The sequence below is a fragment of the Caenorhabditis remanei genome, chromosome X (assembly GCF_010183535.1).
Source record: "Caenorhabditis remanei strain PX506 chromosome X, whole genome shotgun sequence".
In the NCBI taxonomy this organism is placed as follows: Eukaryota; Metazoa; Nematoda; class Chromadorea; order Rhabditida; family Rhabditidae; genus Caenorhabditis; species Caenorhabditis remanei.
Window position 1 is genome coordinate 500976 of NC_071333.1, and position 20284 is coordinate 521259.

At 36.5% G+C, this 20284-nt stretch overlaps 5 protein-coding genes across 5 annotated transcripts; 4 read left to right on the forward strand and 1 right to left on the reverse strand.

The window, feature by feature from the left end:
* Positions 1 to 3540: 3540 nt before the first annotated feature.
* GCK72_022154 (uncharacterized protein) lies at positions 3541 to 5560 on the forward strand (the record flags this gene model as incomplete). Its single annotated transcript, XM_003107031.2, has 5 exons — positions 3541 to 3582; positions 4388 to 4575; positions 4652 to 4733; positions 4936 to 5063; positions 5371 to 5560. The coding sequence occupies 5 exons, from the start codon at positions 3541 to 3543 to the stop codon at positions 5558 to 5560; spliced, it is 630 nt and encodes a 209-aa protein (XP_003107079.2).
* A 1157-nt stretch (positions 5561 to 6717) lies between these two features.
* Positions 6718 to 7265, forward strand: GCK72_022155 (uncharacterized protein; the record flags this gene model as incomplete). The annotated part of the gene is made up of 3 exons (XM_003106943.2): positions 6718 to 6826; positions 6869 to 6955; positions 7006 to 7265. The coding sequence occupies 3 exons, from the start codon at positions 6718 to 6720 to the stop codon at positions 7263 to 7265; spliced, it is 456 nt and encodes a 151-aa protein (XP_003106991.1).
* A 451-nt stretch (positions 7266 to 7716) lies between these two features.
* GCK72_022156 (uncharacterized protein) lies at positions 7717 to 10432 on the reverse strand (the record flags this gene model as incomplete). Its single annotated transcript, XM_003106843.2, has 4 exons — positions 7717 to 7994; positions 8899 to 9111; positions 9693 to 9852; positions 10313 to 10432. The coding sequence occupies 4 exons, from the start codon at positions 10430 to 10432 to the stop codon at positions 7717 to 7719; spliced, it is 771 nt and encodes a 256-aa protein (XP_003106891.2).
* A 1871-nt stretch (positions 10433 to 12303) lies between these two features.
* Positions 12304 to 16538, forward strand: GCK72_022157 (uncharacterized protein; the record flags this gene model as incomplete). The annotated part of the gene is made up of 13 exons (XM_003106864.2): positions 12304 to 12467; positions 12521 to 12609; positions 12659 to 12769; positions 13224 to 13492; positions 13535 to 13672; positions 13723 to 13847; positions 13891 to 14067; positions 14806 to 14880; positions 14928 to 15361; positions 15413 to 15660; positions 15705 to 15967; positions 16301 to 16424; positions 16473 to 16538. 13 exons carry the CDS (start codon positions 12304 to 12306, stop codon positions 16536 to 16538), a joined length of 2283 nt encoding a protein of 760 aa, XP_003106912.2.
* Positions 16539 to 18030: 1492 nt separating this feature from the next.
* On the forward strand, positions 18031 to 19653 carry GCK72_022158 (uncharacterized protein; the record flags this gene model as incomplete). The annotated part of the gene is made up of 4 exons (XM_003106820.2): positions 18031 to 18071; positions 19063 to 19105; positions 19151 to 19303; positions 19381 to 19653. The coding sequence occupies 4 exons, from the start codon at positions 18031 to 18033 to the stop codon at positions 19651 to 19653; spliced, it is 510 nt and encodes a 169-aa protein (XP_003106868.2).
* Positions 19654 to 20284: the final 631 nt, after the last annotated feature.

Here is a 20284-nt window from a genome sequence, read left to right on the forward strand (position 1 = left end):
CTTTAGACGACACACAACAATTTTCATGAGAAACATTTGGTATCTCCGATCTCATATCCTCAAACTCAGTGCATATATTCCTTGTTTCTTAGTTTCTGAGTCTCTATCCTAAAATGTCCCGTGGGGGGCGGGAAGGGACCTTCTCTTTCTGTTTTCCATCTGCCGCCTCTCTTCTCATTTTCTGGGTTTTGTTTTTGCATAATTCTCATCTCACGACGGAAGTCAAGTCAGAATACGAGGAGGCGGGTAAATTTGTAGCATTTTTATAGTAATTTCTTTGTGGATTCTTAACGGAAAAACATAGAACTCGCTCTCCAGATTTCGAATGTTTAAACTGATTTCTTATTGTGCAGATTTCAACTTCTTCATTTTTTACTATGTTTATAAGCACTGATGGCTCAAGCCCTTAGCTCACGTTTCTCATCTGTAAACTTTAAAATTTTGAAAATTAAGTGCACGGGTTACTGTAGATACTATTCTGAACCCTCCAAATGATATCGCAACCTTTTCTCGATGTTCACCACAACCAAAAAACACCAAATCCCCTGTGGAGTATGAATTATGAGAAACACATCATCACTCACGATGCTTCTTCTTATTCTTCTCCATCTCATGTTCCCAGGCAGTTTCTTCTTGTAGTGTTTACTCACACCCCCCCCCCCATGCCCGTCTCAAACTTCTGTTCTGTTCCCACACACGCTTCTTGTTGTCTGTTCCGAGAGAGAGAAAGTTCGGTTTGAATATTTATATATTTATCTCTTCTTTTTCATGATTGAACCAAATTTTATGAACAGGTTATTCAATGATTTCTGAATTATTTATCTTCAAACCTTCTGACTTGAACTTTTTCTCAAGCAAAAGAAAAATCTGCAATTCTTTTGAAGCACTTCTTCACACACTATCACGATTTCAGCAACACTTACTTAATTCTAGCAGTCATTCATAATTCTATTCGCAATAGGAATGGAAACATTGCCGTTATAATATATATTTACTTTTTACCAATCTCATTATTTACATTTTTCAATTTCACCCCTGGGCAGATTCTTCTTATTCAGTCATCCCATTTTCAATATCTTTTGTGTACAAACCCTGCAAAACCTTAAGAAAATTGGATATCATAAAAAGGCTAACAATCATTTTAGTCGCTTCCTTTCTCCTTTTTAGTCAGTACAAAAAACGAAAAGGTCTTGCTCATTTTTTCTTATTCTTTTTTGCTTTTCCGTATAGATATTTGTCCTTTCCTTTATTCTCCTGAGAATATAATTTGAAGAAAAAGAGAACAAGTAGGAAAAAGGATGAAGAAAAGGAAGACGTTCCGTGGATGGATCATGCATTTTTAACATTATTTCTTTCATCGTCCCCCATCTGTCATTGAGTGAGGGTGTAAGTCTCCTCCTCCAGTAGCGGGTGGCAAAGGATATATGTCTTCGTTTTGGGATGAACTAATTGACATAGAAGTTTTGAAATATTGAGGATAGTCGTTTACTCGAGTTGTTTTCTGAACTCTGCATCATTTTCGATCGAGTTTACTAGTTTTTTGTTTGTCAGATTTTCATCAGCACTCTTTTCAGTCAGTTTCAGTTAGACAGTATTTGAGTGTTCAATTTTTTGAAAATTAGCGAACTTGTTTGCTCAAAGCTTTCTACAGTACAGTAATGCATTCCCTGTTTTTTCAAATTTCACAACTCCGTTATTCTAGTTTTGAGAATTGTATATCTGGATGTTTACCATAAACCTATCTCAAAAAACCCTCATTAGTAGCTAATTATTAGATTGTTTCGGTTTCCCACTCTTGTTTCTCTTCTTTTTTAGTTTTCTTGTTTTCCCTGAAATTGAAAACAAGTAGCCAGAAAAGCAATAGAACTAGCAAAATGTAGTCACGCAAGCAGGTGTCCATAGGCATGTTACTCTTTTCTTCTTCTCTTGAACACCTCGTAAAAACGGTGTCAACTACTTCTAATCTCGTTTTAATTGTCGTTTAGTGGTGTAACGGTTTAACGGTTTTGGGACAGTTGTCCATTTAGTAAGTTGCGTTTGATTGTTGAGAGTCATTTAATACTTTAACACGATTTTTTTTTTGATTTTCTTCTTCTTGAAGTGAGAAATGGCCTATAAAATGAATGGACAGTGATAATTTGAATAAGCAGTAAACAAATCAAATCTGAATTAGAAATGTTTGGTTTTTTTAATAGACCTTATCTGTTGATCTATTTAGTTCAAGCATTTGAAAGTTGTTTTTACCTATTTCCAGAGGAACTAAATACCGCGTTCCCGAAAAAACTATTTTTTCTAATTTCCTTTTCGAAACCAACATTTCCAATTTCATTTTGTGCTTTTCAGTGAGAAGTGTCACTTTATGACACTTTCTCCTCAAAAAAACAGAAGAAACATTCGGCTTTGTTTCTTGGCGTTTTTAATCAACTAAAACGAAACGCCCTCTCCTTCCCGGTTTATAGGCCAAAAAGGTTTTTGGCGCACTCTTTTTTCTATCTCAACCGGCTGCTCTCCCGCTGTGAAGAAGAAAAGTCATTCAGTCCTTCCTTCCTACTGATGACCTCTCACACATTCATTGTCTTACCCTACTTCTTCGTTTCCAATTCTACTACCACCAGTGTTTGGCGTATCATTAAAATTTCCGTGTAAATTGAAACTTGATACCCAAGTATAGAGAGAAGTGGGAGGCAATACAAAAAGAGAGATCGAGAGAAGAGATGTTGCGTATCTGTCTCGGTTTTCTTTGATGATTAAAACACATTGAGTAGAAAAAGGAGATGAGAGAAGGAGGAGAAGAAGAAAGGGCGCCCACAATAGAACGTCCTTTTGTTTCAAAATTTGACACTAATCGGAGTGTTTTTTTGTGTCTCTTTAGAAGTTCCTTTACTTGCATTGGTTTGGTTTCGACTTTTTCAAATCTAAGTATTTGACGTTTTGACTCCTGTTTGTTTCACATGAACTGATATCCAAGGGCCAGTTTTTAGTGGTTATCAAGTTTGAAAAAAATCTGAAACTAGTAAGGTTTTTGATTGGTGATTTCTGGTATTTTTCGTTAAATTTTTCCACGAAGCTTCACAACATCAAGGATTCCCAACTAACTGAATTGTTGTGTTCAGAACAATGATTCCACCAGAACTAAACTCACCAAATTGGAAACTCTGATACACTTCCGAACATCGTTAGCCCTCCCTCCTACCCCGGCCTTGTTGCAAAAGTCAAAATTAGACATTTTGTTGTTTTTTGTTTGAGGGACACCAATTCTATTATTTATTTATCCCGTTTTTGGCAAGGAAAGAAAGTTTAGTTTTAGTTGAAACAGAAAAAAGGGAAAAGTGGATGTTTTTCATGAGATGTTTCAATTATTTTTGTTTCCGGATTCTTTCCAGTCACAGGATTGAAAATGATGTGATGTTTTCTTATCCTTCTTTTCCAAATCTTGACAGATATGTTTTGAGAAAACGATTGTTATCATATCCAATTTTTTCTAAAATCCTTTGATTTAGTATCAACTTACAAAATTTATTACGCAGTTGTTTTGGCCAGATGGTTTTCTACATAGACCAAGGCAGATGTTTGGAAAATCAGGTAAGCAGAAATTATTGTGTCTAACTATGATTTCATTGAAAATTGGAAGTATCTGAACACATCCTACTCTGAAACTGTCATTGCGGTAATAGAAGACTGCAAAACGTAGTCTGGTGCATGTTATATCTACTAAAATGAAATAATTCCTTTTTTTCACTTTTGATTATTCTCATAGTGAATGTAACCTTTGTGAGCATAAAGTAACTCTGCAGGTTGAAATTGAAAAAGTTGATTTTTGACAATGCAGTTTTTTCGTTCTCCATTTACTATAAGTTTTATGAAAACCACATTTCAAACGAAAACCTCCTTTCAATAAAATTCCCAGATTTCCTGTTCCGTCTCAAAAAATTCTATTGCAAACTTTTTTCCTTTCTGAAAATCATTCAAACAGTGATTTCTCTCTCACATGACCTTTTTCCCTCTTTCCCCCCTCTGATTTCATTTTTCCAAAGACTAACAAATCTCTTCTACCGTGCATAATTGGCATCCTCTATATAATTATGGCCGATGTTTTGTTGTGTGTATGTATTCAATGTTTTTTTTTGTTGTCAAATCGCTATCCCTTCTTTTTACGTCTTTTGCAACAGAAAATGGCTTTTCTCCATAAAAAAACTAAACATCCGGAATAACCCAAAAGAACCATTAGACCTTATTTCACACATGACTAATTTCCTGAATTTCAACTTTTTTTATCTGGAAAAACTTCCGGAGTTCTTATGACACGCCTTCCGTTTTGTGAGGGACCCCCCTCTTCGATTCTTTGACCTTGCACATTTCAATAAACATGAACTCCAACTCGTTTCAGATGGACTGTGCAGCAATTTGTTTGCTCACAACTGCTGTTCAGTTTATCCCATTGTCCTCTACTATCAATTGCACCTATTGCGTTGAAGCCCGCTCTACCTATGAGCATTGCTTTAAGGATGTTATTGAATGTGCTTACCGGGATCCCAGCTCTCTTATTATTTGTCTGAATGTTTATGAAAAGAATGGGTAAGTGGAACCTTCTAAATTCGGAGTTTGCAGTCACTATTTTTTTGTTTTCTTTTTTAAACTTAAATAATTTTAGAGGAGACCCAGCTATTGTTCAGCACACAATTCGATGCATCTCCTATCAAGACTACTATGTTGCAGATGAGTCGATTAGACAGGTAGGTAATGAAAAAGTCAGAAATACAATGAGCCAGCAAAAAATTAGATAACAAATTGCTTTTATCATCAATTCGTTCATTTTGTCTCGGAAGTTTAGTTTTTGTTTCATATCTTCAATACTGGAAAAACAATTCAAAGTTACTGCTTGCCAATTTTTTTCCCAATACATTCCCGGAAAACCGAAACAACCAAAAATTACAGGTCAGCGCTGGCGGTTCGTGTGCATTTGAGCACATTCAAAAGTGTGAATGTGATGTGTGCCGCTCTCCAACAACCACTACAAGTACGACCACAACTACCACTCAAATCACCCCTTCCATGCATAGAAAGTGAGTGATGAAATAGGGAAAAAGAATTCTGGAAAAGAACAGTTGGAGTTGAAAAGAGGGAAACTGATCAAGGGGTCACTTATTCAGTTTTAAATGAGATTGGGTAGCAAAAATGATAAAACTTTCAAGTCGAGTTGAAGTGATATGTCGACTTGTTGACTAAATTCATAAGTCGAGAATCTGGCTCTGCTGAGCGGCATTTCATCGAGCTCCGGGTCTAATTTCATAGCGGGCCAGAGCCAGAGTCGCCCTTTTCAAGTTTCCATTCAGAAGATCAACAAAACTTCATTGTCACTATTATTTTCAGAAAACACCATCACCACCATCACCACAAAGAGGAATCCAGTCATCATCACAAACACGACCAGTTGGTGTACCCAAACAATACATTTGCTCAACAGTACAGGGACAGCGGATATTATCTCAAATCTGGAGTTTGTCAAATGTCAACTTTTTCCTTACTTCTGATTTCCATCACGTATTTATTTGTGATCTAGTAAAATTAATACCTGACTAAACAGTTTCTCAAATTGTAATAAGCTAAAAACCCTTTGTGACATAATGAGCTTTTTCCCTTTCTTATTTTTTGTCTGATTATCTTTATTTTTGTCCCCCCACCAAACGATCTGCTCTCTGTTCGACCATGTTACCTTTTTCTCCTTATACACATTCATCGAACCGTGACGTTTTCGAAAATTCACTTCTCGGGTAGATACAGTATACCTTCTCTGTCAGTTCACATCTATACCCTTTCTTCTCGCAAACCAAATAAAGACTCCTCAAAAGAATTAATTATATGTTTCATAGTCTTGCAAAAAGGCAAAAAAGACCGCTTCCATTCGCCAAAAAAAGAAGAGGAATAAAGGGCTCGTCGTTTGCATATGAAAACAGAACACGACAAGTGAGAACACGAAACGATTGTGGGGGTATCATTGATGGGAGAAACCGCCAACGCGATTATTATTTTTTTCCTGACACGCGTGTATATAAAAGGGAATTGTTAGTTTCGTTTTGTGTGCTCTCCACTTTTTTTTCTTCTGTTTCAGGATACCTTTTTGTTTTTTTTTTGCAATGACTGAAATTCAGAAAAGAAGAACTTCTCCTATCATGTTTACTATAGTTTTACTAGTCAATTGAAAGTTATAACAACCCTTCGTGCTAAGATTTATTAGCCAAGCGAACAACCCCTTCTTTTAAATTTTTTGTTCTTCAAACGTATAATAATGGTCATTCCCTAAGGTTTTCTTCAAAACTCAAACGTTGCGTATGTTTTATTCCTCGAAAACTGCTTGTGTTAAAAAAATATCATTTTCGATGCTTATTCTTAAAAATAAGAACTTGGATAAAATTTTAATAGCTTCTGCAAAATTACAAACTTTATTGCTCGACAAATTGTAAGTCTTGGCGACTTTTCCTTTGATCCACAGAATCTTTGAAATAATTGAGTGTAGTTTGAAAAGCAATTTTCAGAGACGTCTGATACTGGCAAAACAGTTTTCCATTATCAAAATACTTTTCCGATTGGAAATCGAAAAAAAAACATTACAAAAGATAGAAAGCCATCTCTCATATTCTGCTTTCACTTTCCCTAGCTCTCCTTAAAACTAACTTTTTTCTCCGCTCAAATTTCAGTGATTCGATCCAATTTAACAAAATGGGTCTTACCGAATATTCGACTGACAGACCACCAGAGCCACTTTTCATTTTCTCAATCAACGTTAGAAAGGAGGAAATCGGAACCTACATTCATCCTGTTGTCAGACGTAAGCTCCCCACTTTTTAAAAAATACGTATTTTAATTCTAGGTCTGAAGCACTTCTACTTCTACCATGGAAAAGAGTTTAACTACGCGATTCACCGCTTTTATGAATTGGAAAGTCCAGAGTTCACTTGTAAGACCTTTTTCAATTCAACAGTTTCTATTCCTCTATTTCTGTTTTAGACATCATCGACATCACCCGTCGATTCATTCCCCAACGTCTCCATGAAATTCAACACATTCGTGGAAAGTCACGAGTCGTCAGAATGTACCAGAAAGCAGTAGACAACTTTAGTCTCCTTTTTTGCCGTGATTTGTTCGCCATCATGCGCTACAAGGAGGACTATTTCAAATTCGAGCGTTTGGAAAACTTCTTGAGCTTTCTGTATGACCCATCAATCAATTCGTTGAAAGATGTCAATCTGAAGGCTTTCTTACAATAACCTTGTGACCAAAGGAATCAGTTTATTATTATCTTGATGGTTGTGGAATAAACCAGTTTTCAGTCAATTTTTCTTGGAAAAACGGCGTACTGTAGAATATGTAGTTCTTTGATCAACAACTTTTTTTGAACAAAAATACCAAAATAGTAGTTACTGTAGTATTTTTCATTTAACAAAGTTTGTGTTTCAAGAATTCACATCAATCAGTCAACAAAGCGAGCAAGTCCGAATAAGAATTAGCAGGAAGCATCTATCTCACAGAGAACATACTGAGATTATGAGAGAGGAACATTCACAAAGTTGTTTGAGCGACATGGTGGAAGATTTGGCTAATAGAGGAAGAAATCTACAAGTAATAATAATCCCAGGTGAAAGCAAGCAGTGTACAACGACTAGTAAGAATAGATAGCAGATAATTACAAAGAAAGGTGAAACGAGATATTCTAAAAATTTAAAATAAATGCGATGGTCTGTAGGCATGACGTCCGGTACCACGGATGGTGTTGTAGCATGGGTCAAAACGGTAGGTCAGATGCATCTCCATATAGATCAGAAAATCCGGCTTATGACGATATCGAGTCACCATGCACACTTCACGGCAGACTTGTGGAGTCAAATTGTTGTTAAGAATGTGGTTGTACATCAGGAAAATGCGAGTCATAGTTGGATTGATTGGTGAGATTTGAGTGAGACGGAAGCGAATCCAGCTCTCCGCAAATGAGTAGATCTCTGTAAATTCAGAGTGGAGTGACAGAAAAATCACTGGGTCTTCTGAGTATACAGTGCAGTGCAAAAGTATACGAAATTAGGCCGTTTTCAGTTGAAATTGTCAAACTTTTAGAATGTGTTACGGTATCCCTGATTGTCCCACGAGTAAAATTTTTGATGAATCATACAGATCGAAAGTAGAGTTTTTTTGTAGTTGACAACCTTTTTGTACGGACACTCCCTAAAGAGTTACGGTCATTTTAAGACGACAGCTCAAAAATCCCACTATTTTGCACTGGAACTTTCGATTTGTGGGAGAAATCACTTTGTCAATATGTAACTTGCTAGGGACTGTCCGTACAAAAAAGTTCTCAACTACAAAAATAAAGTTCTACTTTTGAACTGTATGATGCAGAAAAAAATTACTTTTGGGACAATCTGTGATACCGTAACACATCCTCAAAGTTAGACAATTTCAACTGAAAACGGCCCAAGTTCGTATACTTTTGCACGGCACTGTAGAAGTTGCCGCAATGTGTTTTCATGTGAATTTTGGAAAAAGGGCATAGCCCATGGAGAATTTCAAACAGTTTTTCACAGACTACTTTTTTTCTAAAGATTCTAAATTCCGGATTTTCGACCGATCCCTATTATATACTCCATAACAACATCTCACAGGACAAACACCATAAAACACAATTATGATATAATACAAACTGACCAATGTTACACAGTCTACACTTGTCCACAAACTTTCACTCACAAAAGATAAGATCTAGATAACGAACAAACATGCCCTTGGGTTTCATGCTTACAGTGACATTCACCCGTGTACTGTAAATCACGAGTTTCTTGTAACCTTCAACACTTCTCATTTCCAATTTTTATCTTGACAAGGATAAAGCAACTATCTACATGCACTCACCAGCCAAGTCACATGGTAGCAAATCCATCTGATCAAGATTTCGTTGCTGGTAGATCTTACCATGAAGTTGAGAGAACATGTTGAACCGACTCAACGCCGGATGCTCCCACGATCCGATAACTTCCTCTCTGATAGTTGGAAGTTGCAATAGTCTTGGATGAACCGTACGTATTGGCTCGGTCTTATACATTTTCAGATCTTCGTGGTTGACCTCTATAAATTCCATTGTGAAAGGATGAGAAGTGGAATATGGAGACTGGTGGGTGTTCGTAGATTCGTAGATTCACTTTTCAATTTTGCTCACCAATTTTGTTGGCTCACATTTACTTCAAATCCACGGCAAAACCTGAGAGGAGTAAGGGGACGAGCAAAAAATCAATGCTCTTAAGCGGAATGAGAAGGGGTGTACTACGTTTTGAAAAAGAGCTGTTGAGCTCAGAGGTTCATGTCATCCGTCTTTTTGTTCTTCAGACTAGATGGAAAACCATTTCTCAAAAGGGTGCTGCGAGCTTTTAACCCAATCTAGAAAAAATGTCAGATGAATATATTTTTTTGATGAATTGAAAAATGGATTGCCCATTTTTTATCTTCCTCAAAAAATGTTTTTGGTAAAATATGAAATGTGTTTTGGGATAGTTGCCTACAATCCAGGAACATTAGTTTCAATGAAAGCACTCAAAAATTTGAACTAATAAAAGCTCAATTGGATGCAATAAAAACTCTGGCAAAAGTGAAAATTATTATATGGTCTACAGGATTGGGTCACTACTGAAAAATCAAAAAAGGATACCTACCAAGTTCTGGAACTGGTTCCGCGTGGAGCACATAAGCAGGTTGCTCTTCGATAACAGGTTCGATGTAAACCTCTTCTATGTTCTCAATTGGAGCCTTCTCTCCCAGCGACGTAACAGATTCTCCAGACAGAGATCCAATGGCAGAGTCGTCGGACACATCCTGGAAAAAATTTAGGTTATGTAAAAATACGGAGTAGCCTTTAAAAGGTAGCAAATTTTTTTTATAAAACACAATATGCAAGTCTCTACGGCGAGTATTGTAGTTTTGCTTTGATTTCCATTTATCGTTTTCTTGATTCAACGAATTCTACAGTACTCAACAAATTCAAATGATAGATTTCCTAATTACGCCGAATTGTCTCTTTTAATAACAATTATTTTTTCAAATCACATGACTGTTCAACCTTTTGAACACTCATAAGATAGCATGTTGACAGGTGCGATTCATTAATTTGATTTATTAATGGTTTTGTATGATTAGCTGGTTTTTTGCCACGAAAGTTATCTAGAGATGATTTTGTCAAAACTGATACTTTTATTATATAACAACTAAGACACTATTGAACGATATGTTTCCAAGTAGTTATCAATCGAACCCAACTTTCTCAATTCTCACTTACCGGTTCATCATTCAAAAACGTAAAATTGGACACCATTTTCTGCATTTGAAGTTCAATGTCTTCTTCCATTGCAGCTTCAACTCGCCTTCGCTGGTTTCTACGGAGAATTTCAACGGCCATAACTACAAAAAATATGTTTCGTGGAAAGCGGGGCGAAAGGTAGAAATAGAAACGAAAAATGTTCGTTCGTGGCGCAACAAAATTCGGAAGACTGCTTGGTTTGGGAGGTATGAAAGAAATATGACGGGTTAGAGAAATGAGAAAAAAATGAAAAAGATAGGGGGAAAGGCTAAAACATGACAAGTGTAAATCTAAACCATGGTAGAATACATTGAAAATAATGGAAACTTAAAGAAAATCAATTATGTCAAAAAGCTGTTAGATTTTCTGTGCAATCGCTCAAAACTTTGAGAAAAGGAGAGAGAAATTGAAAATTTCGAGAGGCTGACCTGTCAATTTATACTTTTTCTGTTTCTCTTCTGATTGGGGGATCGGCCAAGATTCTTATCTATAAGTAAAGAGAATTGAAGATTGCCAAAGATAGTGGGCGGAGACCGTTTTTGTTGAAAAAAAAAACTTCGTTCTTTGAAAAGAATGCCTATTTTGGAAACAAATATAGGTTTGGTTTTGCTGGCAGAGTCTGGGCGTTAAGATTTCTATTTTGTTGAGAGAAAGAGTAGGGAACAGAGCATGTCTAGATACACACCGGAATTAGAACCATATCTTTGATAAACCGAGTCCAATGAAATTTTTCAAGCTCAAAAGATGAAAACTAATCAAAGATCGATTTCATACTGACTTAGTGGGCTTTCGGCCTAAGATTTTGTTTATTTTTAAGAAAACTCCAAGAAAATCGTAAAGTTGTTTGGCTGAACTAAACAATGAAGTGTAAAGAAAACAACTATACAGAAAAATTGATGGAAAAAGAGTTCAGTTTTCCCAATCATAATTCGTGTAAAACTGTACAAATCCAAAAGAAAACATTGCAATAACAAGAGAATTTCGGTTTTGCAAAAAATATGTTTCTCTTTTTGTCATAGTTTGAAATTTCATGAAATGACCCCGTAATTTTTCGAAAAGGCCATTTCGAAATCTGTAGGTTTCGCAAAGCATTTTTCCAACTGCGCGTCCCCTCTTCATGTCCCATTGGATTTTTTGTTAAAAATCACAAAATTAAGCTCAAAGCTAATTGAAGTAAAACATACAAACAAACTGTCAAAATAACATACAAAAATTCCAATTTTCCGATATGATGAATCAATTATTCTTCATTGAACAGTTCTTCATTGAACCTTTGTAATACACAAACGCTGCAGAAATAAGAAATAATGAAAACGCAAATTCAAATGTTATATATGAAGAAATTTATGTTCCGAAAAGACGCGGAGCATAATAAACGGAAAAGAAAACGAATTGACCCGAATAAAATATGACATGACGACACCGAGGAACCCAACGAAGACACCAGTAACAATATAAAACAGCCTCATGAAATTGACACAATTATCCGGGATACCGTGATTTTAAAAAACTTATTAGAATATCATTTGATTTTGTTCATCATTTTATTTTAAGTTTTTTGTCTTAAAAGCGCTTCTCAATAACACATATTCAACACTTTCACTGCAACTTTTATTATTTCGGCGTAGTCATAGTTTTTTCAACATTTTGCACCCGAGAACACCAAATTTATCTTCCTCTCTTCTTCCAACCTATTTTACCGCACTTTGTTATTTTCCCCCCTTTTCCCGCATGTTCCTCTTATTTTTCCGCCTCCCTCCGTTCTGCCAGCTGGCTCACTTTCCCTCTCTTTGTACTCCGTTTTCCCTCATCCTCCTTCTTTCTATTTCTCGCGCATTATGTGTTGACAGCCAGTTACCCGGACAACCATAGCTCGCAGGGATTATGAGCAACGCTTTTTATTCTTCATTACGTTTACACTTTGATTTTTTTTCATTTACTCAGAGCATGTTTCAGAGAATCATCAAAAAATGAAGTTGAAACTATCTGCCTCTCGAAAAACCCGTCACACAGAAATGGTGTGCGGTGTTGGGTGGATTGGAACAGAATCTATTCTTTCCGCCGCTGACGATCATCTTTTCTTGCTGACCAATACGGCAACAAATGAGTCTCAACAGATTTTAAGCATGCAAGAGTGAGTTTCGATACTGAATTAGCCTCTTGAAGTTCAATTTGTTTGATTTTCAGGTCATTCTACCCTACATCTTTACATATTTTCCCTCGGGCTCTAAATAAAGGAGGCCAAAACGATGTTTTCGCAGTTTCCACATCAGATGGTACCGTGTTGAATATTTTTTTGGGTTATAAACTATTAAAAAATTTCAGGAAAGGTCAACATTCTTTCGAGAAGCGGAAAAATGGAAAAAATAGTAGACGCTCATAATGGAGCTGCCCTGTGTGCCAGATGGAACTCAGATGGTACTGGATTGTTAACATGTAAGTGTATGGCTTTCAGTTGGAAAGTCATTGGTCAAAACCATTCACTAATGAAACAAAATTTGTTCAATGAAAGTCAATAACAGTGAGCTCTTCTCGCATTTTCTTTTTTTAACTACAAAACTTTCTCATAATTTCTAAGACTTTCAATTAATTATCAATTGCAATTCGTATCATTTAAAAAGTTCTGAATAACAATTTTTAATAATCGTTTCTCTTGTGGTTCTAAAATAGACAGTCCTTTATCAAATTGTAGTCTCCATCAGTAAAACCATAATAATCAAATTATCAGTCAATGAAAAAAAAATTGACGAGCCTATTTTCCCGAACAACATTTTTTGTCGGTTTAATGGTCTATAAAAACGAAAAAAAAAACTGTGCTGACATTATGGTTTTAAGTGAAAACCAAAAAGAAAGCAAAACGCGTTAAATCTTTCATAAATAATATTTCCAGGTGGAGAAGATGGATTTGTCAAAATGTGGTCTCGCAGTGGAATGCTCCGTTCAGTACTCGCTCAATTTGCAACTGCAGTATACTGTGTTGCATGGGATTCAACATCCTCTAATGTTTTGTATTGTAATGCTGATCAATGTTATATCAAATCACTCAAAATGCAAGTAGCACCACTGAAATGGAAAGCTCACGACGGAATCATTCTATGTTGCGATTGGAACCCAACTGCAGCATTGATAGTGACTGGGGGAGAGGACTTGAAGTTCAAGGTGAATTGAGATTGATTTTAGTCATCCCCATTTTGAATTTAGGTTTGGGATGGATTTGGTCAAATCCTATTCAATTCATCTGTACATGATTATCCAATTACAAGTGTGTCGTGGAACACCGATGGGAGTTTGTTTGCAGTTGGGTCTCATAACATTCTGAGACTTTGTGATAAATCAGGGGTGACTTCGGTTTCGATAGTTAGTTTTGTTAATTCTGGTTATATTTTTAGTGGTCTCACTCCTTGGAAAAAATGAATTCTGGCTCAGTGATGTCTATGGCTTGGTCACCAGATGGAACACAGTTGGCGGTCGGGACAGCAGCTGGACTAGTCTATCACGCACACATTGTTGACAAGTATTGTTTTTTTTTCAAATTTTACTAATAAGGAAAATTTCAGACGACTAACTTATGAAGAGTTTGAGATTGTTCAAACTCAGAAAACTGTGATTGAAGTGCGGGATGTCAGTAGTGAAGTGTCAAAAGAGACGTTAGAAACAAAAGAGAGAATATCGAGAATTTCAATTTTATACAAGTATCTGATTGTGGTCACATCCTCTCAGATTTATGTGTACAGGTAAGTGAATTAAAATATCCTCACTAGGGAATGGTCTAAACTGACCGTGGAGTTCAGAAACGAGACCTAGCACAATCGATAGACAATCAAATATTAATGGGAACTCAGCTTTCAAAAATTGCTGAATGGCCTCCAGAATCCAGATATGCTTGTCTGAAAATCCAACTTCAATACATGTGATTTACACGATTTTCCACCCACATTTAGCTGTATTTTGCCCCAAATATCACGGCACCTGAACATCTCTCGCCCAGCGATCCGTGGTCCAGTGTCGTAGATAATATCGTTGACGGCACTTTTCGCTTAACTTTCAAATTACTTAATGTGATTCTGAACCGTTCGCAGTTTTGGTTAGATGTAATAGAAAAACGGCTCAAAAAGTGAAAAATAAGGAAGAATAGAAAAAACAAAAAAAGTTCGAAAAAGCAAGGGTCGAACCTGCATAGCGTGCTTCATAGACAGACGCACTCACCACTGGACCACGGATCGCTGGCCGAGAGAGATGTTCAGGTGCCGTGATATTTGGGGCAAAATTTAGCTAAATTTGGGTGGAAAATCGAGTGAATCACATGTATTAAGTTTGAATTTTCAGACTAGAATATCTGGATTATGGAGGCCATTCAGCAATTTTTGAAAACTGATTTCCCATTAAAATTTGATTGATTGTGCTAGGTCTTGTTTCTGAACTCCACGGTCAGTTTAGACCATTCCCTAGTCAGCAAATTATTTATATTGCAGCTCCAAAAACTGGAATACTCCAACCATGATTGAATACAGTGAGAAAACTGTAAATATTATTGTGCAGTGTGAAAAGTAAGTAGCTTGCTTTTTCCTTCTTGATGTAATCATCTCGATTCCAGAGTATTCTTGGTATCCGATGGGTTGACTATCACCGTCTTCACTTATGAAGGACGTAAACTAATAAATCTCAATCCACCTGGTCAAGTGATGGCTCTCTTAGATGAGAGAAAAATAGATCTTGCTAACGATACGCTGGTCGTTCGAGACCGCGCAGATAACAAAATTCTTCACTTTTTTGATCCAACTACCGGGAAACCCCAAGGAGATGGGAACTTGAAGCATGATTATGATATTGTTGAGCTGACTGTTAACCAGTGTGGTCCACTTAACGACAGAAGTGTTGCATTCCGTGATCATATTGGAGCGGTTTATATTGCAATGGTAAAAACATTCGGAGTCAGTCAGAGAATGGTAAAGATAGGATCGCTTGTAGAACAGCTGGTGTTTAATGATGTGACTAACATGCTTTGTGGTATATCTGAAGGGAAAGTTGGTAAGAACTTAAAATTACAAATACATTTATTTGATTAGTATATATTTTCAGCTGTATGGCCTCTTCCAAATGTTGCGTTCCTTGACAGAAATTTATTACAAAAATCTCTTATTCAAAAAAGTATTGGAAGTGTAGGAAAATTCCCACAACTTGCCAATTTTGCTGGTAACACAATTGTAATAAGAAAATCAGATGGATGTTTGGTACCAACGGGAATATTACCATTCTATGGAACACTTATTACTATGGGTTCTCAATCCAAATGGGACCAGGCGATTCGTTTGTGTAGAAGCATTGGCGTACGTTTTTCTCCTCGTTTTGCAATATTTCCAAATGTTTACAGAACGATACTCTTTGGGCAACACTTGCTGGTTTAGCTGTGATTCATAAGAATATGATCGCGATGGAAATATCTTATGCTGCACTGGAAGATGATGAGAAGGTGTCATTGATCAATGAGATAAAGGATAAAAGTGATAAAGAGATCCGTCAAGCTATGCAAGTGGTGCTAACCGGAAAATTGGGAGATGCGGATGTGATGTTGGAAAGGAACGGACATGGGTTCAGATCATTGATGCTGAATATTCAGATGTTCAAATGGAAAAGGTAATTTACACGTTCTTATTTTGCATTCTTTGAAGTTATTTGGCCGGATGGTATCGCATTTGGTGGTTCACTCGAAAGCCCAACTTTTGTTTTCTACATGAATTTTAAAGGCAAGAGAACTCGGAACTCTAAACAAATAATTAAAGTTTCATGGCGATTTGATGCTAAAAATTTTTTATTTTTTCAAAAAAATAGAGGCGTCGGCATAAGTTGTTAGAGTTGCGATTTTCCATGTCTTGAAATTTGAGCAGTTATGTTTAGATGTGTATATTTGGTCTAAAGAACTGGTCATAAGACCCAACTCACTACCTCTATCTCTATCCTCACTTTCAGAGCTCTGGAGCTTGCAACTAAGAACAAACAATGGTTGGAAATTGTCATGGGATACCGAGAAAGATATCTGAAAAACTGTGGGCAGAAAGAAACGGACCCCCAATTCTTGAAGCATCAGGCGGAGGTATACTAACTGTAGTACAACTGTAAATAATTGTTTTCCAAATTCCAGGTTGAAATCGACTGGGTCCATATCCGAGAACTGATTGCTGCTGAGAGAACCAAAGGGAATTATTGATATTATATTTTTGTGTGATATTTTCTATTTTTCTTCCTTTTTTCTCTTTCGAAAGTTCACATCATTCTTTCGATCTCAAACTAGACCTCGGTCTACTCTTCATTTCCTATTTATTTTCTTTTACTTCTATTTTCTTTGGAAAATCCTAATGAATGCTATTCAAAAATAAGAACTTTGTCATTGGCTGTCATGGGATAGACGTTTATAATTGCAACGTTTTAAACAGGATTGCTCTCATCAAAAATGATGAGTTCAGGAACATCCTAATACACTCTAATTGGGCGGCGGAAGATTACTGTAGTGTAGAGCATTTCAGGAGTCTTGATGAACATTTATTTTTATTCGGTAGACATTCATTCATGTCTACTGGTAATGTCGTACATGGCTGTCTGTTTTGTTTAGTGTATGCGATGATCTGACATGAGAGAAATGGCCTGGGATGTGCTCAGCAGAGCAGTATTTCATTTTTCCTGCCTGGGTGGTCTATTACTTCAAAAATAGTTGGAGGATGTAAATCAATAACATTTAGTAGCATTTGGCTCACTTTTTATCAAACACTTCTTTGTTTTGAAGTTAGACACTTTATGAACCTTAACTTAAACCACTTATCAGGCAATAGAACTGCGATCTTGAAAATTTTTCCAGGTTTACAAAAGTGTTGACTATGGTTTTGTGCGAAAAAATTTCCCAAACCTATTATCCTTATATTTATAAATTGTTCCAGAGTATTTTGGCTGATCCTGATGAGTTTTTGGAGCGTGAACATCTATTGCTTGAGTGACCGCATCAAAAGAAAAAACCTGTCTCCAAAACCAGCACATCGAATTTCTATCTTAAATTTGGCAACCTGTTAGAATCTCCCTTTTTTGAAATATAATCTGTTTTTGATATTTATAGGCTTTTAACAACGTCGTTCTTTTCATCCTGTGAGGTCTAGGTGTTCTATATTTGAACTTTGAAAAGTACAATCTTACAAAACATTATTTTTCTGCATCCAGCAGGATTATACCTCGAATGAACTTTAAAACTTCTCAGACACCTTCATTAGCTGATTCTGAACGCTCAAGCCCAGTTATTTCCATTTATTTCTTTGTTCGAACTTTTGAAACATATTATCAAGTTCAATCTGCTTCACGGAGTTTTTATTCTTTCACAACTGCCGTTCACTCCAATTCCTCAATATAATCTGTTTCTAGTATCTGTATAAACAGATATTTTCTCATATTTCTTTGTTATCTGAAATTCTTGTGCCCTGCCCAGTTACATCTTCGTTCTAGACTCTGGTTTTGTTTTTCTCAGGTGTTCAGAGGCGTTTACCTACTCGGCTCTCACAAAATTCTTTACCGTGTTATTACACGAGATAAAGGGGGATGTCTGTAATATGAGCAAAAGAGAACGAGACACTGAAAACCCTCTGGAGCTTTCTCTTCATTCTGTTCAAGTTTCAGAGTGTTCGAGTGTCCGCTTCATTCGCAGTTCTTCACAACTACAAATGGATCCCTGTTGCACCAAGCTTCGCCAGATGTTCTGTGGGTAAGATCAGTATTTTTTTCAATTCTACTATTATAATGTTGGAACTAGTTTTTGTTCCGCAGTGGTAAGTACACTCTAGTCTCATGTAGTTATGTTTAGCGCAGGCTTAATATACATAAACTGTACTCCGATATCGGTTAATTTTGAAATTCAGTTTTTTAGACTAGAATCTTTGGAAAATAGAATTTTCTAGTAGTACAATCTGCAAACTTATGGTTTCATTTGTTAACAATTTTCATTTTTTCATTTTTTCTACACCATCCCATGCTTGCCTGACTCTTATCTTTCACAACCACAGGGCTCGCTAGACATTTCCTTTTAAAATTTTACAACTTGCCATAGTTTCATCCAGACGACTATTAGACACTTCCAATTCTTAGTATGATACCGTACTCCTTCTATCCAAAAACAGCTTCCTGGTTGTCTCAACTATTATCTCCTATCACTTCCGTGTCATCCCATGTTCTGTAAAGTCTCTGATGTATTGTCTGGTGAGAATCTGTCTGTATTAGATCTCTATATAATGTCACATATACCGAAAACAGAATCTGAGACGAATAAGCTCCAGGGGCTTCCTTATCTCGTTACCATATGCGTATATCACAGACACCCACTCTATTCCACATGATAACAAATCACGGTTTTGTGAGAAAGCTCAAATTATTTGCCGAACTCAAAAACAGTGAATCAGTTGAATCATTCCATGTGCGGTAAAAACTGAAAAATATGATAATAACAGTCTAAGATAAAAATGGAAAGTGGCATGTCGGTGGTTTGAGAACTGATGGAACAGTCATCTGTTTTTGGGAGATTGGACTTTGACTCATTCCGCCTGGAGATGTGAACAGTTCAGAGAATTAACAAGTTTAAGAGACTTAATTGAGTTATGATTACCATACCAGAATTGGGAAATATATTACGAACAGTGAAGTGCACATATACTGTTATATGCTTCCAACAAGACACGTAGCAATAATGTTAGATATTTCAGAAGAAGAAGAGTGGAGAATATCGATGAAACTCAGGATAGAGTGGTAAGAATGCGTTTTGAAATTCACATATTCACATTGACGTTTCAGCGTCAGCTCACACAAATCTTGACCTTGTACAACATCAATTTGGAATTCGAAGAAAACAAGTCTATTCAAAACGCAAGTCAGATTGAAAGGTGCAAAACGATTATCAACAAATGCAACGTCATCAAAAGCATGATAGAGCAAGGTCAGACTTTGGTGAGTTAGTGGGGGAACGCCTAACATTCTTAATATTCCAAACACCTTTAAAAACGACTAAACTCATATATTTTCAGACCGCAGAAATCGTAAACAGTTATTACCGCGCTGTGAAATGCACACAAGAGGAATACGATGCAATTAGACAACGCGCCGGTGAGGTCAGTGTGGTCGTTGCCACTCCAGCAGTGTTCCATGTCGAGAGAAGAGTCCAAGAAAACCGTGCTGTCGACGATCAACAACCTGGACCATCAAACAGTCAATCGACAAGTCAACGCACCGCAACTGTTGCCAAAATGCCAAGCCGCTCCAGTACAACCGACTTCAAGCCAGGAGATATCATGCTTTGAGCAAATTTCTTTCAATGACCGTTGTCTTTATTAAACCCCCACCAATTCTCCTTTGGAACCAATTAGCCTGCTCCATTTTTAGTCAATTTCTAGTTCTGCAATTTTCCATAGATTTCATGTTTTCTTCTAATCGATCTAAGTCCTAGTTTCCTAACCAATATTCTCTATAGTTACCTTTTTATCCTCAAAAAATTGAACAAATTATGTTTCTAACTATCCTCTTTTCTGTCCTTTTTGATGTTTCCCTATTTTTTCCTAGTTCATCACAACAATATAGCTTTCACTGACAGTTCCCAGCACATCTTTTAGCACGCCCCTATAACCTTCTCTTCTGAAAACCAAAACAGTTTTTCGTCTACTAACTCCCCAACCATTTCTTTGAATATTCTTTTCATGTTTCCGTTTCCCACCGTTCCCCAGTTCATACTTGAAAATTTTGAGCTTTTGTTCGACAAAACCCAACTAATTTTTTACCATTCGCTCCATTGTGTTGTTGTGGAAACTGTTTTTTTCCTACGAACACCAAAATAGTGTCCCAGATCCCAAAAAAATGCGGAAATCAACCAAAACCTTTCTCGTTTTGCATTCAGTCTAAGAATGTTTTTTTTCACCTTTTTTCAAACAAAAAATC